This window comes from Pyrgilauda ruficollis, unplaced genomic scaffold (genome assembly GCF_017590135.1).
Source record: "Pyrgilauda ruficollis isolate IOZ18807 unplaced genomic scaffold, ASM1759013v1 scaffold32, whole genome shotgun sequence".
Classification (NCBI taxonomy): Eukaryota; Metazoa; Chordata; class Aves; order Passeriformes; family Passeridae; genus Pyrgilauda; species Pyrgilauda ruficollis.
Genome location: NW_024524600.1, coordinates 2,992,861 through 3,020,312, shown reverse-complemented (window position 1 = coordinate 3,020,312; position 27,452 = coordinate 2,992,861). Strand labels below are relative to the sequence as shown.

The 27,452-nt window shown below is 38.1% G+C and overlaps 1 protein-coding gene across 1 annotated transcript; it reads right to left on the bottom strand.

The window, feature by feature from the left end:
• Positions 1 to 434: 434 nt before the first annotated feature.
• On the bottom strand, positions 435 to 25,353 carry CEP83 (centrosomal protein 83). Its single transcript, XM_041474440.1, has 16 exons — positions 24,961 to 25,353; positions 19,477 to 19,729; positions 18,977 to 19,127; positions 17,663 to 17,755; positions 17,258 to 17,389; positions 14,594 to 14,845; positions 13,219 to 13,350; positions 11,379 to 11,493; positions 9,774 to 9,918; positions 9,493 to 9,642; positions 8,773 to 8,848; positions 7,502 to 7,659; positions 5,485 to 5,614; positions 4,435 to 4,538; positions 3,604 to 3,784; positions 435 to 2,917 (listed from the first exon to the last, which is right to left on the bottom strand). The coding sequence occupies exons 2-16, from the start codon at positions 19,623 to 19,625 to the stop codon at positions 2,735 to 2,737; spliced, it is 2,151 nt and encodes a 716-aa protein (XP_041330374.1). The 5' UTR covers positions 19,626 to 19,729; positions 24,961 to 25,353; the 3' UTR covers positions 435 to 2,734.
• Between the last annotated feature and the right edge of the window lie 2,099 nt (positions 25,354 to 27,452).

The window sequence follows — 27,452 nt, the reverse complement described above, 5'->3', positions numbered from 1 at the left end:
CGTCGTTGCTCACTACACGGAGCCTGGCATGCTACATGACCCAGAAGAATCCCCTGACCCTGGAAAATGAGGTGGTGTAGAATAACCCCCAGCTCCCAGCCACAGCCCCCGCCCAGGTACTGCAAAAATTAACCCTGTCCTGGCTAGAACCAAGACAAATCCTTATACTTACACACTATGGAAAGTGAAAAATGCAGCCTCTGGAGAGCTGAGTCGATGCTGGTGTCATTCTTTCGCTATTCCTACAGTCTAACAGCAATACTCAATAACCTATTACAAGGCATTGCACAGTGTATTCTCACTGTCCCATGTTTTTGTTGCAGTGTATTGAAAACAAGAACACTGAGCACAAACCAAATACAAACAAACAAAACCTAGAAAAAAATTCCTCCAGTTCCAGGAAAGTCATCATTATTGGATTATCAGGTAAAAACATTTAGATAAATAACTGATCCTTCACAAATTTCTTTTACTGGACTGACAATGAACTGAAAAAAAATATATATATTCAAACTGGAATAAATATTTTTGTTGTAGTTAACAAATTACAGTAGGAATACAGACATATTTACATAATGCAATTTTTATACTAATCTCTGCTATATTATATTAAAAAATCTAATTATTGCTTATTCCCATTATAGAAATACAAGATGTACATTGTCAAGGGCAACAAATAGAAGTTTTCAGAGCTTTTAAAATTTCATTTTATCCTTTTTATCTGCATCAAAATACCAACCTAGATGTGGATTATGGCATTGTTAGTAATCAAAACTGCAACACAGAGTAGCATACATTAACTTTCACATTGAAGCAGTAAGAGGATATTATCAAGTAAGTGTTAAAGGATTTATAAAAAACTGGTTTGAATTTTTATATTAAATGTCAGTTTTATTTTAAACAACCCAAACCTTGAAAAACAATTTTCAAAGTTTCTTGTGCTAAGATTATTTAATGTTTTGACTTTATGGAAAAAAACTGAAAAACAAACCTTATAGAGAAGGAGTCTTGGCAATGGTTCACAGAATCACAGAATGGTTTGTGTTGGAAGGGACCAAAGATCATCTGGTTCTAATCCCCCTGCCATGGGCAGGCACACCTTCCACTAGTACAGGTTACTCAAAGCCCCATCCAACCTGGCTTTGACCACTTCTAGGAATGGGGTATCCACAACTTCTCTGGACAACCTGTTCCAGTGCCTCACCACCTCCACAGAAAAGGATTTCTTCCTAATATCTAAACCTGCCCTTTTTCAGTTTTAAACTGTTGCCCCTTGTCCTGACACACTCTGGACACAGAAAAAGTCCCTCTCAGTTTTATAGCCCCCTTTAGATACTGGAAGACTCATGTCTCCCTGAAGCCTCCCTTGTCCTGCTTTTGCTGCCGCCCAGGATGTGGTTGGGCTTCTGGGCTGTGAATGCACACTGCTGGCTCATGACCAGCCCTTCATCCATGAGAACTCCACTGTCCTTCTCTGCAGGGCTGGTCTCAGTGACTTCTTTCCCCAGTCTGTACTCACATTTGGGATTTTCCCTACCCAGATGTAGCACCTTGCACTTGGACTTGCTGAACTACATAATGTCCCCATGGGCCCACTTCTGGATGACATCCCTTCTGTCTGTTGTGTCAGCTGCAGAGCTCAGCTTCCCGTCATCAACCCTGCTGAGGCTGCACTCACTTTCACTGTCTGTCAGCAGTGAAGGTACTGAAGTGCATCAGTCCCAAGAGTGAGCTCTGAGGGATCCCACTCATCACCATCCTCTACCTGGACATAAAGCCTTGGACTACAACTCTGGCTGTGTCCAGCCAGCCAATTCCTTATCCACTGAATGATGATTATCCATCAAACCCATGTCTCTTCAATCTGGAGATCAGCATGTCAAGTGGGACTGTATCAAAGGCTTACAGAAGTCTAAATGATGACATTTGTCGGTGTTCCCCTGTCAAGCATTGCTGTCACTCCATCATAGAAGGCCATATTACTCAGGCACAATTTGCCCATAGTGAAGCCATGGTGGCTACCTTGGCTGCCCTCCTTGTCTTTTATTTGCCTCAGCACATCTTCTAGAAGGATCTGCTCCATAATCATCCCAGACACAGAGGTGAGGCACACCAGTCTGTAGTTTCATGGTTCATCCTTCCTTCCCTTTTTAAAAATGGAGCAATGTTTCCCTTTTTCCAGTCACGCAGGGCATCACCTGATTGCCATGACTTCCAAACACAGCAACAACATCAGCCAGTTCCCTCAGGACCCTGAGATGCACATCATCAGGTCCCACAGACTTGTGGCTATTCAGCTTAATCAAATCATCCCAAACCTGCTCTTGGCTTACAGTGGAAGGGACTTCACTTCCCCTACACATGCCCAGAGAAGCAGCACTTCAGAGAAGTGGGAAGTTGAGTGGACCAGAAAAACTGTCTGCAATTGAATCCCAATATTGAGCCTGTAACTGCTGCTATGCCAAATATCATCACACTGGTAACACAAATTCAGGGTGCAGCCCCCTCATGAATCACAACCCTGCATATCCTTTTTATGACTCCCAGTGAGAAAAGTCCTTACACCTGCTGGTCCATCAACCCAGCAGTAAAACATGTAGAGCCACAAAGGGGTAACTATGCAGAATATATCTTATGCTATTCAGGCACACACAGCCACGTTTTTGGCAAAACATGAAAAGCATGTACAAAGGATAAGTTATTGAAAGCTAACAGCATCAAGAGTATGCAGATTTTATTTGGAGTCCTCACTTTGTGCTTCATCTTCTCCAGTGATCTTATTTCTTGCCAAGTCCCCGCATCCCACCATTACCCGCTCTCTAGATGGGCCAAGATCTTCCAGCTGTTTTCTTTGTCTGGTTTCTAATTCTTCCAATCGCTTGCCAAGCTGGGCAAGCTCTCTTTGATGCTGCTCCTCCTTGAAATTTAAAGGAAAAAAATGTGGCTCTATTACATTTTGCACACTTACAAGGGACCAAAATGAGTGATACATTCACTTTCTTTAAGGAAAATAAAAACTGTAAAGTCCAAAGCATCCTTATTTGTTAAATTCTACTCATGAATGTTTCATGAGTATTTTTCTGATATTCTTGATGAACAGTATCAGGAAGAAATACATTTGCAGATGTTCCTCCTCTCAGATGAAGGAGCACACAAAACTGAGGTCTCAGTAACCATGAATCTGTAAAGTCAACCTGGTCAACCTCAGCCTGAGAGATTTTCACCCTCAGTAGCTCAGCCTAAGATGCTTTTAACCACACAAGAAATCAAGAGCAGCAATACTGCTGTGTAATAATGAAACCATGGTGTGAGAACAGCAGTAGCATTTCTTGCTCAGAAGGAGCCATTTAAAGCCTCTGAGGGGAAGGACAAAGTATGGAGAACTGGCTTAAAACTACCCAGTTGTTACATTCTGTAACATATCCTTTGTCTTTCAAGTACTCCTTCCTATCGCGAGGAAGGGAGCATCTCCAGATAACTCAAAATTTCTTACTTCTGTTCAAAGATGAAATACGCCTTCCTTAAGACTAAGGTCAGTAAAAAAGAACTATTTCAGTATCCTCTTTTGCTGTGTTATTTTCACAGCTTGTAATATCTCCCCACCTGAAGAAAGGAGAAGGACGCTGCAGGCCCAGGAGGCAAGGCAGACGATGGCGTTACACCGACTGCATTGAGTGACGGTAGGTCAGGATTCAGAATTATACTCCGGAATTCATTGTGCCGACGTTGCAGGTCCTTCAGCCTCTTCTGAAGGCGAGCATATTCTTCAGAGGAAACATTCTGTCTAGGAAATAACAGATTTCTTATTGCTCAAGATGTTTTTTATCCCAACACAGCAGCACAGCTCTCCACGAGTGCTCTGCTGTTTAACACCTCCAGTTTCTACCTATCCTTACACAGAAGAACTGTGTATGTTCTTCTGCCTACATGTCTGTCTAAATATCCTTCTACATATATAGCTATCTGCTCTATTACAGCTTAGAGTTTACATAAAATAAATTAAGCTGTTAATACCATTCAAAGTAATGAGTCAGAGAAGCCACATTAATTATTAAAATCAAGCCCTCCATAGGGGCTCAATGAAAAGAGAAAAACGAGGACTTCATCTTTCAAAGAGGATGCCATGTCTGTTTTTCTTGCAATTCTGAAGTCTTGTTCACTTCCTTCTTTTAAAGGGATTCCTGCAACTGTGCCTATAAGGTATTTTTTCCTCTTTTTCTTTTTGAAGAGACATCCCTGCAGCTGTCTCGTAAGTTCTCAGCTGCCCATCCTAAATAGAATCTGTTCAAAGAATTCTAGTGCTGCAAAGGCCATTAGACTGGACTCTGGTTACTAATCTAGGAAACATATATCTTCAAAAATACTCCATATTTGTAAGTCATACCTTGAGCATATACATAATTTTTCAAGCTAAGAAAAAGCAAAGTTTATTACCTATTTAACACTTGATTTTCTTTTTCTAGTTCTTCCATCTTGGCTTCCAAAAGTTCTATTTTCTCATGCATCCTCCTTTGTTTATTGTCATTGAGAGTCTTTCTCTGTCAAACAGATGTTTCAAACAGCTAAGTAATACCTTAATAGATTAGATCCTGTAAAAATTAAATCTAAATTGTATGTGGTTTCAAGCTGTGACACGTAATAGGATTGTCCTTCTTTAAGAAGAGATGTTGTATTGTTTGAAGGTGCTTAAATTGCCATGCTGGGAAGCAGAAGAGATGGAAAATGATCCATAGTTGGGAATGAAAGAGGCACAGCTGCTAGTCACTTGTTGGTTAGTGACCAGTTGTACTAACAAACATTAATGGTATCTGAAAATCACAATAGTCATCCTTTAAATGACCATGTAGAAATGAGTAAACATAACCAAAAAAGTATGCCTCTTTTTTGTTGTTGTTGTTTTTTGATGGTTTTTTTTGGTTGGGTTTTTTTTTTTGGGTTTTTTTTTTTGTTTTTTTTTTTTTTGTTTTTTTTTTGGTTTTGGTTTTTTTTTTTTTTTCTTTGTTTTTTTCTCATATTGATCTTAACTTTCCATGACCTTAAAAGATACTGGTAGGTTTCATAACCTATGTTCAATGTATAACACCACTAATTAATCTTGAGGTTTTACAACCTGCCTTCCTTCCAAACTATTTCATAACAAGTAAGATTAAGAGAAGAAATAAAATTTGAATCTTCCATCAAGGAAAAGTAGAAGAACATTTGTCTAGTATCTAGTATCATTCTCACCTCTTAACAATCAATGCACATGTACATGCAAAGAAAGCCTCACAAAATCTTTGATGGCATTATAACGAAGTTGTTGGCTGTAATGTTCTTTTGCGTGTCAATCAACCTATTTCTATGCTAATCTTGAAGAACCCAATATATTTAGTTATTATATATGGTAGACTGCAAATAAACTCTTAACATTGAAACAATTCTAGCTGGCCAACAAAGTTGAACTTTACACAGACTGGATCACTCAAAAAGGAAGAGACAGCGTGCCTTTTTCTGAGCAACAGCAGCTCGGCATAGCTTGTTCTTCATTTGCTTGTATTTCTCTTCATACTCCGCGATGTGCTGAGTAAGCACATGCTTCTCCTGCAGCCATTCCATACGCTGGTATTCTGAAGTCCTTTGGAAAAATCAGGTTAAAAAATCAAGAGTCATACAAAGCAGCATGTTCAGCTAATACCTTAAGACTCTTGAAACAGATGCATCTTTTCACAACACCTACTTTTATATACTTAAAGGATCTGATGTAAATTTGATTATGTTAACAATCTAATTGTGACTACGACATTTGAACCTGTGCATTATCCTAGGATTTCTTCAACCATCATTTTGAAAACTGATTCCAAGAAGCAAATTGTTGGTGCCTTGTTGGATTGGCATGCTGCCAAACCACCCAGAGAAAATTCCTCAATTCAGGTCAAACCACTGCAGCGGAACACAAGAGCAGATTCCTATTCCAAACATCAGTTGTCAAAAGAGTTGACAACCCCTTTCTCTGTTTAGGAGAGCAGGGTGCTGCCCTATGGGGTCTACTAAACCTTTGTAACAGACTTGCTCAGGACATGCTACCAACCAGAACAAACACCAGCTCTACAAGAAGTTCCCACTGATATGGTTTCTAGACAACACCCAAGCTGAACACACACCACCAAAGGCATATGTTATCTGTTTAGACTTTTGCATGGTTACAACACACTAAAATTAGGCTGTGTTCTCTAGCAGTGTATAGGAAAGGAGCTGTTTCTCCATGCTGCCTTGCTTGTTTGGGTTACCTGCACTGTGAATCAAACTAGACAAGAACTAATGGCATATTTAATTACATTGCTGTAAAAAATTAAAATTAAATTGTGAGATTCTGTGTAGCAGATTTTAAGAAGACCTAGCATTAGTGCATCCACCACTACTCAGGAAAACCTAGTCCTGACTGTTTTGTGATCCATAAATATGTAAATGACAATGACAGTCATTCAAGTAACAGCAACGATCTTACTCAACATGTGGGCACACCTCCCTAAAGCAAACATCCAAAGTAGTTAATGTGCTTGCTAGTGACACACTCTGCAGTCCAAATGAAATAATATCTTCAAATATAAAGTTGAAAAGCACTACTCTAACTAATGACAACATAGCAATTGCAGCACCAATTAGTAGGAAAAGAGATGTTAAAAAAAAAAAAAGTTACATTATACCCTTTGGAAGTTTTGTATTTAATCTGGGACACTGACTTTTTAAAGCAACCACCACACAATAATTGAGTACTAGTTAGACAAATATTTGGTTACTAAACTAGGAAATTCTGAAAAACTATTTCAGACTGACAAATTGATCTTTAAATTCCAGGAAAGTGTTTATTTCTATATGAAATATAGAATCTGAATAAAATTTGGCTTCCTTCATCGTTTATTGCCTTCCTTCATCATTTATTGTCATACTTTGATGGTATGCAGTCAAGCTTGTGCAAAAAAAGCAAAGTGATGATTTTTAATTTTGATGAGAGGAACTAGAAGACATTCTATAAGCTTTTACTTACCTTCTATCTGCTAGAAGTAGCTAGTGGGAAAGGGAAAGAAGTATTCACACATATACTGACTGGGACCATGGAACCTTTTCATGCATAATACAATGCTTGAATGCTCTTTTCACACGTACAGCTTAAACACTCTTAAAAGAACTGTCTGAAACTCTAGATCTATCTATCTATACCTACAGAAGTTTGACACCCACTTCAGTTAAATAGAATTTCATTTTATGCAAGCAGTGTATCTCATTAATCAATAATTAATTTTGACAGATACGAATGGAAAGAAACTCCTGGTTTTAAAGGTGACATGACGGAAGTTTTTATATACACTATGCCCACAGAATGTACAGCCATTTTTTACAACTGTCCAGTATTTCCTGTTCATTTTAACTTTCTGACTTTATTCAGAATCTACAATCCACAGTTAAGTAATCCATATGAGAAGAACACAAGCAGCATGAAAAGTAAAGCCAAAAGAAAAGTTACTTCTCTGTTTCCAGTTGAGCTTTCTCTGCCTGAGCCCTTGCATGTTGACATTCTTGTTTCAATCTCTCTGTTATTTCCTTCAACTTTTGATTAGATTCCAGCAAATCTTTTTCTGATTGAGAAAGTGAGGCAAGCTGGAGTTGGATATCATTTATTTGCTAGCAAAACAAAAAAGATTTTTTCTATTTCAGAAGGTATGCAAATAACCAGCAACTGAGTTTGAGATACTGAGACAATGCAAAATGGAGACACCAACTAGCTTTAGCTTTTCCTCAGCCTTTTTTACTTGTTTCTTTTCTCTTTACTCAACTGTTTCTCCAGAAGCTTTACAGTAAATCACTATGAGACAAAGGGTTTCTATTGTAGTTAAAATGAGAAAGATAGGCAGGACACCTCTGCCGCTGAAATGTCTCCCAGAATTTCAGAAATCCAACGCTTCAGCCCCAGGCCTGAACAGAACTCCAGGACCATGAAATACTTAGTAGCAGAGCTGTGGGGCTTTCCAGGCTCTTCTGTCTCACATCACAGGGAGTGTTACAGCCAACAGTGACTGTACTGACCAGTTCACAAAACAAGGAAGCACTGAAAAGTCCAGCCTCTGCAGCCAGCATATACAAATGATCATTTCCCTTTCCTTTTCCTCCCCCCACATGGACATTTAGATCCCTCAATTTCTGATTTCTGGAGGAAAAAATAATTGTCTTGAACTTCAAGTGCACTCAGCTTTCAGAGTACTTTGATGCACAGCTATTGTTATTACCTACTAAATAACATCGCAGGCAAGCAGGAGTTAAAAAAAATAGGTTTGATTTTCAACACTGCCATCAATTGACTCTGCAATAGAAATATACCTCTTTACACTAGTTTGTTCATTTATGAAACATCTGTTAAACACTCGAAGAACCTCAGATGAGAGACACAGTGTAAATGCAAAGCATTACCTAGAAACAATTTATAAGTCTCCATGGCAACTGAATCTCCAGTTAAATAGTGCATAACCATATTCAATATACCAGTCTATAAACATTCAGCTTTGAAATCCCTGTTACCCACAAAACACATGAAGCAAAAAACTGTAATCCTTTTATAGAGGCCCAGGAAAGCACAATTGATTTCTGAACACTTCTCCTTTAAATATCTGAATTACATATTTCATGCCTCAGGGGAAAAAAAAAAGCATTAAAAATTCAATCTAATCTTCAAACACAGGACATGGTTACTACAAAAGAATGTATTTCTCTATAAAACATTACAATGCAATAAAACCTTACCTGTTTCAGATTAGCATTTTCACATTTCTTTTCTTCCAGCTCTTTTGTCTGTATAGCTTGCTGTTGAATTTTTAATCTAAAATAGTGTAAGACATCCTTATTTTTATCTAATCAAAACACAGATGCTATAAATTAGGACAAATCAGCCTGACAAATAAATAGCATTATCTGAAAGGCTGATCAATATTTAACTAAGAAAGTGTTGAAAATATATTTCTATTCATTCTCACAATTCACATAGGAATAAGACTTTTGGAGTATGATTCATTTTATCATGCTGACCTTCAACTGTAAGCTAAGTAAACTCCCAACCATAATAGCCAACTCAGAGATACCATGTTAGGGTCTCAGATTGCCAATTGCTGCTATGGTGCCATTGTGGAATGAGAAATGGTCTACTCTAGCACTGGACTATGCCAGCAGCCAGCACACTAAACTAGTTTTAACAAAGGTGTATTGCCAAATTATTACTTCAAAATGGTCATTGAAAATAACACTTAAAGGTTTGGATGAAAAGAGTTATCGTTTCAAACAGTTAATTTTTAATTCTGTGTTCTTTTTCACATAGTGCAAAAGATAATTTTATTTAATCTACATTAATGAACACTACATAATGAAGATTTCTGTATCTATGAATAGTAAGCCTTTATACTGTCTACTGCAAAGACATTAAGAGGGGAAAATGAGAAATTTGTGCTAAGATTAGAAAAGTGACACTACCGCAAACGCTGAAGTTCCTTTTTGCTAGATTCTTCTGCCATCTGCACAGCCCGTAGTTTCTCTTCATACTGATCCTTTTCAGATTGCCTCCAAGAATCTTGCTCCAGTTTCATCTTTTCTAGATCAGCTAATCTGTTTTCGAGTTCTAATCTAAAACATTATTCAACATACACACAAGAATCACTACAAAATGTCAGAAGTGTTTAGTTAAGAGTGATATTTTTAAAAGTATCACAAAACAGTCCTCTTCTAGAAACTGAGGAGGAAATCAGCAGACATACTTTTCATTCTGTAAGACTGCAATATTGTCAAAAACTTCCTCTTTGGCAGCTTGCACTTTACGAATTAGCTCCCGATCCTTTTCTACTAAAAGCACTTTATGACGTTCAACAGCTGCAGTAAGAATTTCCTTGTCAGACAGCAATCCTGCATTATACATTAAAAAAAGTTAAACATGTCATTATTGATAAGAACCTGATAGGACCCTATATTCAAATAACTTTATAAATTCACAAAAGGGAGGTAAAAGTGACAGAATGAATGGGGGAAGGAGAAAAAAACCAAAACACAAGAAAACAAGAAGAGACATTTCTTAATATAAGAGTTACATTTCCAAAACTTTCGAAAAGTAACCATTACACTGGAATAATGGTCTATGAGAGTTTCTTACTTTAATAAACAAAAGTAACTAAACAATTAATATTATTACAGATTTAAACCCCAGAGCAGTTTCTACAAAGCATTTGTGTCTGGATTTTAAAATTTTAAAAAGTGTTCCACAACAGCTATGCAAAAGTCAAGCAAGAAAATTTTCATTTTCCAGAAAAGTCAACAGTAAACAGAAACTGGTTGTCAGTGAAACCAGTAACTGGGCTACAACAAATCTCAATTTTAATCCACCTATATTACCAAATGAGTCATTTCTAAAACCATGACTTTGTAGGCAGGGACAAATTAAACAAAACTAAAATCTTGTAACTGATCCCTGTATTCACTGGCAAATAAGCCAACGTGCTCTAACAGTGACTCTTGGTTATTTAGTTAATTCAAGCAAAGTAAATGGAATTCCACAGTAAGTCCAGCTTAACTTAAATCTTGTCTGTATTCAGTTTCATATTTCATAGGGTCCAACATTTCTAGCTTGCAATACGCTGTAAGTATATTGTCAATACAGAAAACGCCACTTTTTCATTGCTCTTAGCCAACTTAATATTAAAGCAAGAGAACAGAAACAATTATTTCAGGAAGATAAAGGTACTGTCTTGGGGCTATGGCCAATCAGTGAGGACAGTTCTCTTTAAAACTGTGTAATTGTGTAGTTGTGTGATTTAAACACAACTAGTAGAAGAAAGTTTTGGCCTTTTCACTCTAGAAAGCTATTTCAAGTTGCCTACATACTCAGGTGCATCAGGTATCTTAGAGCAATGCCTGTTTCCTTCAAAGAATGACCTAGGTACTGTATTTTGTTTCATGTGGCAGCCTTATGGAATTGGTATCAGTTCCACAGACACAGAATCAAAAAAACCCCCAACCACTGAAACTCTGTGGCACAATACAGTTTCAAGCAGAGTATGAAAGACTCGAGAATTTAGCAATAATAGAAAAAACCAACCATATGAAGTACATAATTTGAAACAGATTATGCACAAGTTGTGTCACAAATGCACTAATTTACATAAATGAAAAACTGCTTTCAATTGTTCTTCGCCTAGTAGAGCAAGTGAAACAACACAATTATTTAAAATACCAAATGAATTGTCAGATCTATGACCTAGACCAGAAGTAGAAGTTGAAGACTGCTGGGAAGCGTTCAGAGAAAACAACAGTTGTATTATTCTAACTGAAGTTAACAGATGAAATAATTACAAAATAATGTCATACTTTACCATCCATTTCACTTTGAATCTTGTTTCTCTCTCTTTCTACTTCACTCTTTGTTCTTGCTGCCTCCAGTTTGACATTTGTTACTTCCAACTTATGTGAATGTTTAAGTTCTTTTACCTATGAATTAGTAAAAACCAACACCAAATTAACTATAATAAATTTATATATACTTACTTCACTTCTGATTAAAGATACCTCAGAGTCAAGCTAAAATAAAATTAAATTTCATCTCCATAAGTAAATCAAAACAGTGATATCCAAAGTCAGAGTATCAACTACTTCCCACAGAAATTTCAATTTGGAAACTACTTATAGTCCCCCTGGCCTCCTGGAGTGCTACATTACTTACTCAAAATCCAGGTCTTCATAGTTTTAAAGTGCATTTTAAATCAAATACTGCTCTACAGACACATCAAATGGCCCCATAAAAGTAAGAGCTTTAAGAACATCAAATCAAAGAAAATTACTGCTTGCATGCAAACTTTCTATAGTTTAGGCATTTGAACGCAGTAATTACACGGTCAATGCGAATTAAATATCTGGAGGAAAGCACTTATAATGAAAATCCATTCACAATGACAAATGTAATTACAACCTGCTAGCATATACAAGTGGCAAAAGGTTAAGAATGACACAGTAGCTTATTAAGTAACTACATGGAAGATTTAGTTGCTTATATATCAAGTTGATAACATTTCAGGGCAACTTGAAAAGATTTAAGGTGGCTTTTTTAAGGCAGAAAATCCAGAAGACAAACATGCACCTGTGCTCAGGAATAGGTTTGAGTGGGAGCAGAAGCAGGTGGAGGTTAGTAAAGCTTCTATTTTCCTGCCTTTGAGAAACATGACTGTAACATTTTATTTTGCCCTGCTTCTGGAGAGGAGCAGAGAAGACCAGTTGATACAAAAAATAAAGACTGTAACAATCTTCTATATATTCTGAGAAACCACAGAAAAACGTTTACCAGAAATTTTCCCCTCCTCTTTAGCATTCATGGGGGCTAAGTACGGTATGTTACATAAGCAGGCTTTAAATAGTGGTATAGCTGGACCTTATTCCTATGGTAAATTAGAACTTTTTTAAATTAATGACCAAAATTAAATAATTAGTATTTATAAATATGCACTTTAAAAAGATTAAAAAAAAAAAAAAAAAAAAAAAAAAAAAAAAGAAAAGTGTACAAACATAGAACAAAACCTCTAAGATCTGGTGCCAACCCAACCAAGTTACTCAAGTATGTTTCAAGACAATGGTAAAAAATACTTAAAAGACTGTGGTGCAATTCTGTACCGAAATGTTTCTGTACAAGCTATGCTGGCATTAGCCCAAGAAAAAGGCTGTGCTAGTGTGACTACACTGCTTCTAATATAACCTAAATCTCCACAAGTAACTCCAATGCAGCTTGCTTCCTGTAGCTAACACAGCCCATTCACAGGATAGTTTTTAAGATCTCCAGAAGCCAAACCCCAAAAAAAAAAAAAAAAAAAAAAAAAAAAAAAAAAAAAAAAAAAAAAAGGAAAGATCAGTTTAAAGCTCTAAAGCTGACTGTTTTCATGAACATTAAAAACATGAATATAAGGATACCACTTCAAAAGTCTTATTCTGTTCAGAAAAAAGATGGAGTAATAAAAACATAACCTCACTCTTTAGAGATACTTTCAGGTATGACATTTCTCCTGTAAAGTCACATATTCTTTGTCTTTCAACTGGAACTGAGGGAAAAATTCCATACCTATTTTAAATCACAGCAGAAGACCTTGTTACTTTATTCTTAGTCTAAAATATAAGCAGAAAAATGTAACAGGATGTGAAAAACATTTAAGATACCACAAAAGCACTTACTTGAGCAGTTAAGGAATTGACTTCTCGTTCAGACTTGTGAAGTTTGCTAGTTAAGAGAATGTTTTGCTCATGACTCATCTGCAGTTCTTTCTCAATGCGATCAACCTGTAGTTCAGCAGACTTCTTTTCTGCCTTGAATGAAGGAAGTATTTTTAAGATTTTTGGAGCTGGGTTGCCTCATGTTACTTATTTGAAATGTTTGACTGATCTGAGCTTTCTGATATTACTGACTCATTAATAATAATAACATAATAATATATAATATAATATATAAATATTAATCTTTGCTCAACCATATATTCCAATACAAAAAGGGTCTTGAATTTTACTGAAAAGTCACAACTATTTTTACTAACACCTCCTGTATAGAATCACTCTCATTTTCAATCCTCCTTGATAAGGAGTGGTGGTAATCTGACCTGGTTAGGAGGCAGCAGGTGAGCTTACCAGTAAATTACTGGGCTATAAACAGTGTAACTACAAATGGTGTTATACGCTGGCCTATGCAGTCACACTGACAGAAGAATTAACATCCTGGAGAGGAAATGAAATGCAATTACTGCATTATAGACTCTGATCTTTACTGAATATCAAAAAGGTAATCTAATACATGATTTCACCTTCCTTTTTCTAAACACTTCTGTTTTCAGCAGGACTCTCTTTAAAGCTGTCTAAGAAGATGACAGCACTTTTTAAGATGAGATCAGAGCATCTCATAACTGAAGTATACTGCACTGATAATAGTAAAAAAGAAAATGAACCATCCATCTGCATGCTGCAACTGTGTGAAGAATCCAGATGAAGAAGCTCACTACCTAGAGAGGTAGCAAGGACTGACAGAAGGTCTGAGGACAACAAACGAGGAAGACAGTGGAATTTTGGGAAAAGTGCAACAGCCCAGAAATACCAAGGAGAGCAACAGCTGAGTACTACACAACTGCAGTCATGTGGTGGAGAAAGAAGAGGCATAGGTAAGCAAAAACGATGACAGATGAGGAAAGGATTAAAGAGAGAAGCAGCATGTGACATTTTTGAAAATAAAGAATTTACTGCAGCAGATTATTAACATATTGGTTTCCAAGTCCAGCTAAGTGGCAAGACACAGCCTTTCTTATTGACTACAAATATGGATATGACTCGCTTGTTTAGAAAGGAGATCATTCAGCATAATCTCTCAGTTGAGAGAATTTCCAAAGTTGAACTGGCAGTGCATGACTCCCAGTCAACTACAATTTGATTTTAAACCTGAAATGTAGAAATTCAAATTGTGGAGTCAATGGCAAAATTATTAGTGATTTCAGTGACAGTTCTGTCAGGCCAAGTGCTATTCTTACTGCACTCTACAGGGAGGCAAAATAATAAAAGAAAATCTTACCTCTAGAGACCGCATCATGGTCTGCATCTCAGCTAACTGTCGTGCTTGTACTCTTTGAACATTTTCTGCTTGCACAACACTGTTGTGTCTTTCTGCTCTTAGTTCTTCTACTTCTGCTTCTAAGGCTTTTAATTTCTGACACAGTTGTGCCTTTTCTCTAGAAAGTGTCTCCACGCGTTTACTGTCCCTTGTGGGATCAATGCTAAGCAGCTGATTATGGAGTTCTTCCTTATCTTTATCCAGTCTTGCAATCTGATAGTTGTTAATCAGAAAAATAAGAAGTTCTTACATCGGTTAGGTGTCAGACAGCAACAATTACAGTAATTAACAATTCAGAAAAGAGCAGCAGTGGACATTTAAACATTCATTTGCTTAGAGTAGGAAATTTAAAGCACGACCACCTGAATGCCTGTTATTAGTGTGATCTTTTTGGGAACACTACAGAGTGCAACACTGATTGATGTCCTCATTAGCAAGCTGGATGATGGCATGGAGTCACTTTCAGAAAGCTTGAGTGTGACACCGAACTGGGGGGAAATAATGGTCAATCTGCTGGAAGGCAGAACTGCTATCCAGAAGAATCTGGACAAGCTGAAGGAATGGACACAGCTGGATCCTCTTCAACAACAGGAACAAGACATGCATCTGAGATGGAGAATCCAATGCAACAGTACAGGCTCACAGCAGTTGTCAAGGAAGCATCTCCATGGAAAAGGATCTGGGGGGTCCTAGTGGGCAACAAGCTAAACATCAGTCAGCAGAGCACCCAATCCAATCCTGGCAGATTGGCAGAAGGATAACTAGCAGATCCAGGGAAGTGATCCTTTGTCCCCCTTCCAGTACTGGTAAAACTGTATCTGGAATTTGTGTCAAGTCCAGACAGCCACTAAGGTGTTCAGAGGGTTGAGGAATACGACATATAAGGACAAGCTGAGAGAACTAAGCCTCAGCTCAGAGAAGAGAAGAAGATGCACAGAGATGGGAAGAGAGGCAACAGGCACAATTTGGAACACGTGAAGTTCCAATTATGTATTATGAAAAAAGTTTACCATGACGATGGTTAAATACTGAAAGAGCATTTCTGCCCAGAAAAATTATGGAATCTTGATCCTTGCAGATGTTCAAGACTTGGCTGGACATGGACCTGAGCAATCTGATCTCATTACACTTCAATATTTTAAACAAGATTTTGGAGTATAAAGAGTGTCTTTCAACTTGTCTTATGATTCCACTATTTTATAATTACCACAGAACTCAAATCTGCTAATAACTTCAGACAGCCAATATGACTGGGCCCCAACAGACTGTAAATCAAAAAACAAACAAACAAACAAACCCAAACCAAAACCCAATAACAACAACAACAAAAAAAAAACCCCAACTCTCTCTTACAAAGTAGTACAAAAGGTACAAGCCAATCTGGAGAGTATAATTAACAAACATATAAATTCATAGATTGTTACATTTCAAAATTAAGTTACATAGACTGAATATAAAAATGGGGCCAAAAGAGAGAGAAAAAAAGGTATGTAAGAATTCTCTCCATATTTATTAGTCCAAACTCTGATCTGCAGCAGTCCTTTTAAAAGTTTCACCAGCGTTCTCTATGAACAAACTTGATTTCAGCAGCAAAAGCCCTCCAAATGCCTCCTCCAAATGAGGAGATTCAATTGCATTATATGCCCAAGCCAGCATTTAAGAATTAGGATGTTTTTATAGCCTCCTTGTGCAAAATGACATGTAATGTTAAAAAACCTTTGAGAGAAACCAGATCACACTGTGCCCTGGGCTCAAGGTAGTTGCATTCTGTGTAAATGTGCTAATTAGCTGCAGGACTAGCAAAAACTCACAAAGCCCATGAGAGAGGCAGGCTGTAAAGCAGCATGTGGGTTTAGCTCCAGGAAGGACAACTGTTCTGTTTTTAATGCACTGCATTTGCAAACTTGGATTGATTTTGCATATGATGATTGCTTTGATTTGTGTCTGATGTTTGGAGTAATACATTCAAATCTGGCATCTTAGAATATATGCTTCCAGACAAATACTTAAATGGATATGCAAATGACATCTGCAACTCATTTACAATGATGTATTATTTAAAACATAAATAAGCTGGCAATTTATTTAGCTACCTACGCTTTCGAAAGTCCAAAGAAATGTACAAATGGTTTGTTCAGGAGCTAATAAAAATGAAATAAAGTTACCAAAGTTTTCGGTATCCTTTTATCACTATCTAGATCCAAACTAACATCATGTAAGTACATTGCAAAGTACCCTTACCTGCTATTAACAATATATCTTCCTTGAAAAGTTGCTACACAAGTAATTTAAATCCTAAACTTACATTGGTTACTCAGATAATTTATTAATTTCAAATTAGCATTATGTTGCAAATCACAAATGTGATTAAAAACAGCATTAAGCAAATGTCATTTACCAGAAAGCAAGTTATTCTTACTTTTAACAGCACAAATAATATTGCAACCCACCACTGAACAAATCTACAGAGGCAGCCTTAGGCTAAGTCACAGAAGTGCTTTGAGAATTAAGAGAAACAAACATGAAATGGAGTCAAACTGACAACCCTTCAAGTACCAACAGTTCCACAGTGTTCAAGCAGCTTTGTCAGAGATACTTGCTAAGCTACTATAATATTTTACGTACCTCAGCCTCATATTTTATTTTCTTCTCTTCTAAAATATGTGCATGTTCTTCCTTTTGATGCTCAAATTCTGATTTCAGAAAGGTATGGTCATAACGAAGTTTGTTATATAGTGTTCTGTATTTTTCTACTTCCTAAGTTAGAAAAAAAAATTGAAAGTTCTCAAATTTATTTTATTTAAATGTACATTCAATGCTCCTATTGCTTCACAAGATATATTTGATTAACCAAATGCTGCCTCCTCTCTCTTCCATGATTTCAACCTTCCCTGCCTGGGACAACAGTACCAGAGAAATAATGCCATACTTTGCTCTTCTTTCAGTTTTAATTTCCTAAGGTTTTAGGAACAACTATGAAGTAGTGATCACTAATCTAAATGAAATAAAATTTCGATACTTATGACTTACATTTTCTAGCTTCTGATAGCGCTCTCTCATAGGAGACTCCAATTCCTCATATATTTTTGCTTTTAACCGTTCTAATTTTTGAGGAGTTAGCACCTTAAAACAGAAAAGTATCACAAATAATTAGTCATATTCAGTTATTTACGCTGTGATAGGTCAATAGCCAGGAATAAAGTATTTCAAATATGATTTTAGGAATTTTACCTAATTTTCTGGTTTTCTCAAGAAATTTCAATAGTAGTTACAGAAGCAAAAAAAGTATTAGCGAACTAAAAATATTCTGGGAAGATAACAGAAGCATTTGGAATGTCAGCATTTATCGGTAGAAGCAACACAAATTTCAGGCTGAATTGCCAAGAGATTTATCTCCTTTGTGGGGGACGGGGGAAGGAAAAGCAGACTCACATAAAAGATAAAGAATTAATGTCTCACCTAAACAGTAAGTGAACCAACCCAATAAGATCAAAATGAGCAACACCAAACATTTATTTACAAAGCACATTAGATGTGTGTTGTCCAATGGGTACATGGATACTGGTTTGAATTAATAAAACCATCAGGAAAGATTCCTTGCCGTAAGCAAAGAATACCATTCTGTATGGTATTTTGTTAAAATTTCTTGATATCGTTCACAAAGCAAACTATCTACCAAGAAACAGTTTAAAACAAAAAATTTCATCCACAACTGTGACATAGTCTTATTTATTCTACTTTTCTTTCACTTATCTGTACCCTTAAGTCCCTGGAAACTAGTCCTAGATATGGTACTGAGGCACATCTCCATTCAGAGTCTGGGATCCTTTAGTTAGAGATTATATTTGTTTCCTAAGAACATGTCCTGCTTTACTTTAAGAAAACAAGCAGTTAAATAGAGTGTCATCCAAGTTATCTTAAATGTTGAGGAGCTTTTTTGTTTCATTTCAGCTTGGGATATTTTAAGGAAAAGAAAGAAGAAAGCTTTCATCACAAAGAAAAACAAATATCTATCTTTCTAGTCACTTATCCTAACAGGTTTAGGCACCTAAGTTACCCTCCAAGATAGATGATTCTCCTCTTAACATCAGAGCAAGCACAGATAGAGACTGAGAGTCTTACACAGCACCTAACAACAGCATTTGGATGACTCAGTTAAACAAGAAAACAGTAATTTCAACCCACAGTCACTCTAGAGAAGAGCCATTACTTGGATGGGGTGAATTTCAAGACATCTGAAATATATCCAAGCTGGGTATATGCATGCTGCGTTAACAGAAAAATATGCATGGTCCTACTACAGGATAAAAATACATACCAATTGCTTCCAGTGAATTATCTCACCTGCTGCTTTACTTGTTCCAGCTCTTGTGTTTTAGCCAGCAACTGCTCTTGAAAGTCAGCAAGAAGCTGCTGAAATTTGTCATGTACAGTCTGTTTTTCAACTAACAACCTTTTCAGTTCATCTTGTGATTTGGTATAATCCTCTTGTAATCTGAAAGATAAAATACATATTTAGTTTACAGTCACCTTTTAAAGCTCAAAAGACACACACAGAAGCAAACATACAGACACTAAATAAGAACTAAGCTATTAATATCCTCTTTCTGTAATACAATGAAAAGCTACCCCACATTTATAAGCCTAAAAAGTGCTGCAGAAACATCACCTGCAATGTCTTAAGGTACTTTGAATTGTTTATTTTCTAATATGAACAACATTCATATCTCTACTTACACACAGGAATAGCTAACACACATCTCACACACACAACTAAATCCCTTCCAACATTTAGCTTCAACTTTTAACAACTCAAAGACAGAAACTTGTTTAAATTGGTGTACCTTAGATGTTCTGCCCTTAGAGTTTGGTAATTTGCTTTGTGGTGTTCACTACGCATTTTTTCATCCATCAAAAGTTTTAGTATTTCTTGTGAATTAGCTGCTTCACCACCTTCACCCACGAGAGGAAGGAGGTTGCCCAAACCATCCATTGTAGGAGGACTGTTCAGATGGGTATGGAGAAGACAAGATTAACGTATAACTAATCTACAAGACCATCCACTCGTTACGCTGACATCTCAGAAGATCAAGACACCTGAACAAATACAAGGACATGTAATTAGCATTCCAGAACATTCACAGTTCAAAGGTTTCACACACTGCTTTTGCTTTAAGTACAGAAGAATCCTGGTTCTGCTGTAACACAGATTAGAAAACTTTACTGAAAGTGCAACTCTTCTCTGCTCATGCAGCCTGCCCTGAGAAGTAACAGTGCTTCCAGGGGTATAGAATACACTTAAAGATGAAGGTCACTTGAGTCAATACAAAATAAGAACAAGTACTACTATCTGAAAGATTACATGATGTGTTATTTTTACTTATGCTATGCACTGAGACTCCAGCCATGATGCCCTAATTATGCCTTTTTAATCAGAGATCAAGCAGAGGTCACAGACAGCAGACATACAGCTGTTCTTACTACTTATTAAAAAGTCTGTCACACTGTCCCTACATGTAGTAATAATCAACACACCTCTATTTCAGCTGGAAGAAAAGCAGATAATTCTCTATTGAATTCCTATCAAGCCCTTTCTGGAGAAGAGTTAAGGTATCAGGAACAGCCTGGAAGACACCTGCCCACAGTTCAGTCCTGAAATATGTCACTTCCTTATTTTCAAAGCTTATCTTGTGGTTTCTTGTGACCTTTCCTGAAAGACATTTGCAAAATGTGATAATATCAGATTGGTGTGAGGAAAGCTACAAATCAAGAGTTCCTGAGAAATAAGGAAGTGTTCTAATATACTTCATTAGTGCTTTTTGATATTTGAAGCAATAGGTATTAATCTGATCATTACTGACTCTTCTACAGGATCTGGGGGAGGGAGAACTGTAACTGAATTTTAGGGAAGTTACAAAGCTTTGAAAACAATTACTCTGCCATTTTAGCTTTTTGCATAGCTGGACTGATGCCTAAGAAGTCCATGTCTGCAGTGTGCAAAGTATACCTTTATACAAAGTGAAACTCAAACAGAAACTATGATAAATCCCTAGGATCACTACAAATACCTCACCTTCTTTACATGCACAGTTGCATGCATATTTTCTACCACTGCACTCTTTCATAGATGTACCTTAAAAATTTACAATTTGATTTTATAAACCCCTGAACTATAAGCAAGATGAAAATCTATCTTCCATACTGGGGAAAAAACACCCATTCCACTAAGACATGATAAAGGTAAAATGTAAGACTTTAAAAGGTAAATGTAAGACTTTCTTTCCCATTTTTCCTTCCTCCATTCCTAAAACAAGAAAATGTCAGAGAAAAATCTACTACTTATAACATCACTCTAGGCAAAGCAACAACAGCAAGCTTGTATTCTGCTTTACCCAAATTTGCTGAGAGAATGAAGAGGAAGAAATCAGAATAAAGAACACTCTCCTCTAGGACTGTCCTAAATGCACAACCAATTTCAAACATTAATGACACAGGTTTTGAAGATCCTTCTAATCAATGCAGTCTCTTTTTCATCCCTGAATTTTGTTTGCTGTTGAGAAACAAAGGACAACAGCAATTTTCAAACTCAATATAAAGACATTTTCAATTGTTAAACCAACAGCTGGATGAGGAGAACAGGTCAGTGATGCTAAAGACAATAAATCACGTGAGAGGAGAGAAAGCTCTGGTACACTGAGAAAATTCAAGACAGCATGTCCCTAAGAATCTCTAACCATATCAGCAGGGTTAACACAATCACTATTAAAACAAACAAAACCCCCACACAAACAATAAAAACAAACCAAAACAACAACAACAAAAAAACCCAACAACCAGGCAATAGTACTTTGCTTTCATATGCTATAGATACTAAATGTAACTATCAAGCCAAAGCTCAGAATTAGGAACACAGCATTTAAAGCCGGGTCTGAATCCTGTTGCTTACTTGAGTAAGAAGTATTTCGAAGTGGCATAATGGAGATAAAGACATCAAGAAAGCACTATGCTTTCTGAGACAACGTCAGCCAAAAGATAAGCTGGAGCACAGCCTTTTGTACTCTTTATTCCAAGCTGCTGCAGGTGAGAAATATATTCTCTCCTCACAGCTTTCGTTACTATCAAAAAGTGCACAAATTACAAAGCAAGACACACACCTGGCCATGTATTCATATGCATGAAGATTTCATGAAAAAGATAAAAGGAGAAAAGAGAGGGAGATAATTGCAGCTGACAAAACAATGCTCCAGACTGCAAAAACCTGTTGTATTTAAGGAAAGAAAACTCTTTTGGCTTGCAGGGACATCTAGCGGCAAATGTCATGATTTGCATTCCTGGTGACGACTGTGAAAGAGACAACAGAGATTTCATTACTTCATGAGAGCTCTTTCCTCGAAAACACAAAGAGCAATTTGTAATATTTAACCTATTCACATGCAAAAGAGTTTTTTTCTTGTTTTGGGGTTCTTTTCCCCACATCACAAAATCATTTCTGGCAGAAAACTGCCAATAGTCAACAACATTTAGGGATACAAATACTTTAGGTATATTTTCAACCAGAATGTCTTCTGTGCTAATGGCTAACAGTAGTTGCTCACAGTCAGTGAACAGGCCTTAAATAATCTTCAAAATTACACAAAGACTACACCCATAATTTTTGAGAAATACTTCAAAAGAATACTAGGTTCTTCTTCTCTTGGAGATGTGTTCAAGAAGCGGAGAAGTATAAAGCATACTTTAAAGAAACTAAACCCACCATCATATCTAAACTTAATTCTACACTTACTTATTTGCCAAATTTTATCAAGCTGCCAAACTGCAAACTTGTATCAGTCATCCCAAATTTATACTATGAAACCTTAACATCATTTGCCACAGGTATAAATACAAAGGCATTGGTGCAGAGTCCTGAAACCTAGGAAATGCACACTCTATAGGTAAAACTGTAACACTGTAGAATAGCTAAGTGAAGTAAATAAATTACATTTCCAAGAATCACCTTTGTTTTGCCTTTCTTCTCCAATTATTTCTCCTCCTACAGAGAGAAACACTGGCTGAATGACCTACTAGACATCTCTCCTCTTTATAGCTGCACATCATGAAGCGGTTTTTCCTTTGCAAGATTGTTCAGCTATATTACTTTACTATTTCTTTGCTACAAGCTCTTAAGAGGGAGAATACTTGCATTTAGAGAAAAATATGATATATCAATATGATTTTTTTCTTTAGATGAATTTTTATGGCATTTTGTTACAACATCAAGGCTTCCTTCTTGTTCACCTGGCATAACCAAATGACACGAGTGCACCACGTCTTGGTCACTCCCATGAGTGCCATACATAACTCTTTTCCATGCCACACTTAAAACACTTAAATTTATTGTGTTTGAACACAGTTTTAAAAAGCTAGATGATACAATGAATATAATTTTGCAACTAATTAAAAAACTGACAGTATTTAGCCTTGTGCCAAGTTTTGCTCAAGCAGTAAAATTCTCAATAAAATCTGTGAAAGTCCAAGAGCTTTTTCACACAATTCATGGTCTAATTCCTCTGCCTGCTTCTGTCACAATTCCAGACCTCTTTATTTGCTCTTTCTTTTTTTCTAAGCCAATTAGCCAAGATTTTCTGAAACAATTAACTATTTGCCTGAAAGAGCAAAAATTTCAAGGAAAGCACAGCCTCATTAAAGCAACTCTTCAAACCCCACCCCTTCTCATCTCTGCTCGAGTCTACAGTAAGACCAGATAATGATCTAAAGCAGAAGTGTAATCCAACACAAGAGCGCACTGTCACCAGGAACGGGAGGGTTCCACTCCTCCTTTCCTTGTCCCTATTCCTGTGTTTGTCATTCATCAGACCCCTTCATGAACTGCTTTAACTCAAGAAGCCAACACACTCGAACAAGCAGAAGACACTCAATAGTTCTTCTGTGAGGTCAGTGAGTCACACGAGCTCATGGAAAAATCCAGCGAGCGACATCATCAGTGAAAGTGGGCAGCTGGTACGGACTAGGGAAAAGGAACAAAGAGCCAAGGAAACAGACAGGAGGAGGAGCAAGCCTTTCTCCTTTCGGGAGCAGAGAGCTGGCACAGCACAGAGCTCAGATGTTCACAAAATCACAGCCTTGAACTAGATACCCAGATTTTACACAGTCACAATTCAGTGAAACAAACCCTATCTTAAACAATTATGCAACACACTTAGATCAGAATTCCCATGAACATCAAGTATGCAACAAAAAAACCCCAACTCCCTTCTATATAATTTGAGAAATGTGACAGCACACCACATTTCACTTTAACAGTCCATATTCTACTGATGTGCCATCAGAGACTTGCAACAGTCAAAGCAATCACCTTAAAAAAAAACCTAGGGAGGCAAAACCAAAGAGAAACAGGAAATCCTTTGTTATAGAGAGTTCCATAACCTAGACACTGCTCAGATGTTACTGCACAGAATCCACCGAAAAGAAACACTTAACACTTTTGTGCACCTGAGTGCAGAAATACTGGAGAATGCCTGTATGACAGCTGCATTACAGAAGACACCTCTGTAAGAAGTCTCAGGCAAGCAAGCTACTACCACTCCCTCCACAACAGTGTTGAAGGTAAAAGTTTCAACAACAATTAACATATATTATTGCAGTGTTCATCCCTACACACGGCACATGGTACCACCCTCTCCGTTTCTGTCTTACACTACAGATCTGGTCACTTATTAGGTGAAAAACAACAAACAAGGTTCTCTCTTAACTCAGAGTTAAAATTTGTGCTTTAGCCAAGTCAAACTGACAGTATTTACTGATCAAATTGAATTCTGAGTGGGAGCTACACCTGGTAAATTGAGCTGCATTCAGGAGCAGCCAGTCTCCACACACCATGTATGTTTTCTAGTTTTTTCATGGCAAGAAACCTTCAAACACACACTAACTTTCACTTACTAAAATCTCATTCAAAGTTCTACTCTGGCATAAAAGTGGATGTTTTTTGCAAATACAGCTCTAGTCCACAACCAAAACTCTTCTGAAAAATGACTTCCTTTTCATATTGACTCCAAAATCGTGATGTTCATGGAGGACATAGGTTTCACATTGGCATACGTATCCCACACCTCCTGTAGGCAGAAGCATGATCTTATAGTGCATGGACAAAGACTGAGTGAGAGGCCAAGCAAGCTAAATAAGTCACTGTAACCTTTTTGCTGGTTTTTTTTTTTTGTTTGTTTGTTTTTTTTTTTTTTTACTTATAGACATAGGAGCTCGGTCAGAGGAATAACACTGACACGGTTGACACACATCCAGAAACACAGAAAAATAACATTTTTCCTCACAGTGAACGTGGCTGAGGATGGCTGGTGGACAGCAAAGCAGACAAGCGTAAACACTTGAAGGCCTGCAGCGAGCGGGCTCCTCCTGCCCCTGAAGTGTCACAGGGGATGGCGAACGCGGCAGGCCCCGGAGGTCGCAGCAGGCTGATCCGGAGCTGGAGCAGCGGGCACAGAGCGGCGCTGGGCTCTCCGGCCCCGCCTGCGCCGTCAGCGCCGGGCCGGGCCGGGCCGGAGGAACGAGCGGGGCCGGGCAGAGGCCAAGGGGCCTCCCCACCCGCCAAGAGCTGCGGCCCCACGCACGCAGGAGGGCCGCGGTCAGCCCAGCCCCCTTCAGAGCCCGGCTCCCCCCTTACAGCCCGGTCCTCCGCACAGCCCGGCTGCCCCTCGCACAGCGGGACCCCCGCCCACAGCCCCGCCAGGCGCGGCTGCCGCCGGCCCGAGCGATTTAAAAATGGCGCCTCTCACCTCCCGCCGGCCGCGCCGCCCGCCGGGACCCGCGGCGCGCGGGGCACGCTGGGAGCGTTGCCGGGGAGACGGGCGGGCTCCGTCATGGCGGGGCTGCCCTCAGGGCGCCGTGAGCGCGCAGGGGCGGCCCCGGACAGAGACCGGCTGCTAGGAGCGGCTGATATACTGTATTCTTCTCGTAAACATCCTCATTTTCCCTCTAAAATCTCTTTGAATGAAGCAAGAGATTGAACGTCCTGATCGGTATTGGCATTCCTCTAGTGGAATGATTAAAATTGTTTTCAAGTGGTATATTAGAAGGTGGGTATTGGTGATGACACACGCACATCCACAAAGAAAAAGTGACAAAAAAACCACCAAACCCCAAGGCAAATGTCACGGGAGATTCCAGCTGCAGTCCCTCCGGGGGTGGCTGCGGGCTGATGAAGTGTTTAAGTCCGTGACTGGCACGGCGCAGTGGCGGCGGCTCCGCGCTCCCGTGTCAGCCCGGCCGGGCGGGCGGGCGGGCCGAGCAGCCCTGCGTGTGAAATATCACTGTACACCCACAGGGAAGTAAATGACACCACAAGACTCTGCAAGGAATTAAAAATTAATTTTTATTCAAAACAAATTTTGATTAAAAAGATGAACATTAAAAGCCATGGATCCAAACAGTTTTACACTGCAAAGAAGTCTTTCTAGAAAGTGTCATGGAGTTGCACTCTCATTTTCTGTATCCAATTTGCTCTCTTTTTTTCTTTTCTTTTTTTTTTTTTTTTTTTTTTTCACTATCAGCTCTACAAATATTAACTAAGACCAAACAGACAGAAGCCTTTCTCCCTTTTACGTCTGCATTAACACAAATGGTAGAATGACACAGATTTTTACTTTGGTTCTATTAGTGTCTGTTCATAGCAGAATTACGTAGCTATAAACTATTGGAAAACAATTCATTTACATGAGAAACATGACACCAAGGATCTAGATCACTCGGTGTGAGCTCTGTGGCAGATACAGCAAAAAAGCTACAACATCTAAAATTATTTAGGTAACTAAAATCCACAGACAGGGTTGGGTGTTTCTTGCCAGCTAATTCAGGGAATAATTATTGTGTAAGTATTTCCAATTTGTAATCTTTTTCTAAGAGGCTAACACAATGGTGGAAATTGTGTTACTTTATTTTTGCCTCCACGTTTTTCACATAGATCAGAGAAGGATTTCCTTCCGAGACCCGCTGAGTCAGATAATTCCAGTTGCTCACTGATGGCAGTGCTTCTGAAGTGTGGGTGCTAATGGGGCTCACAGTGACCATCCTGCCTCTGCTGGATGCAGAGGAGAGCTGCTCTAGTGACTCAGATGGGAATCTTGCAGAGTACCCAGAAAGAGAGAAAAAGCAAGAATCAAGGTGGACTTCAAGGGCACAAGGAGGAAATGGCTGAAGGAAGGAGGAATGAAAAGCAGATCTTGTAGAAGTGGGGCTAATGCACACAGCAAAAAGAGATGAGAGGGTCAGTCAAGAGAGATCTGGACAGCAAGAGCCAGAAACAGCTAGAAAATTAAGACTTTAAATACTGCTAGACAAATATAGGGGAAAAATGAGGGAGAAGTAAATGTGAAGCCATCCTGTTGGGGAGAGAGGGGAACCACATACTGAAGTTGGTTTGTTTGATTTCTCTTCTCTTAACTCAGTACATAAAGGAAACAAGTATAACACCTTAGCATAAAAAAAGGATTATTCCAACAGTGGCAAACTCCTCTTTTTGAAACATCTCCCACAACACAGGCAGGTATTTTCTTTTGTAAAAATAGAAATTTATGCAGCTACAGGTGTCACTAGTTTATTTTTTTTAAAAGTCTCTTTAAGGGACACTTGACGTTCACTGCAGCTCGAGTAAAAGTAAAGAGATTTCATTTAGAGATCTTGCAGATTTTGATCAACAGTATTAGAGATTGTTTGTGACTCTAACTATCATATTATATTAGTTCTGGGTAGATCAACATTTCACATAACAGCAAGGTTCGTCCTCACACAAAGAAAGCAATAAAATATA

Bases quoted from the DNA above. Each gene is read 5' to 3' on its own strand.
- CEP83 (XM_041474440.1), bottom strand. From the start codon at position 19,625: ATGGATGGTTTGGGCAACCTCCTTCCTCTCGTGGGTGAAGGTGGTGAA. The intron at 9,919-11,378 runs GTAAAGTATGAC...TGTATAATGCAG, and splicing joins GATTCAAAGTGAAATGGATG to GATTGCTGTCTGACAAGGAA. The intron at 7,660-8,772 runs GTAAGGTTTTAT...TTGTTTTGCTAG, and splicing joins AAAATGCTAATCTGAAACAG to CAAATAAATGATATCCAACT.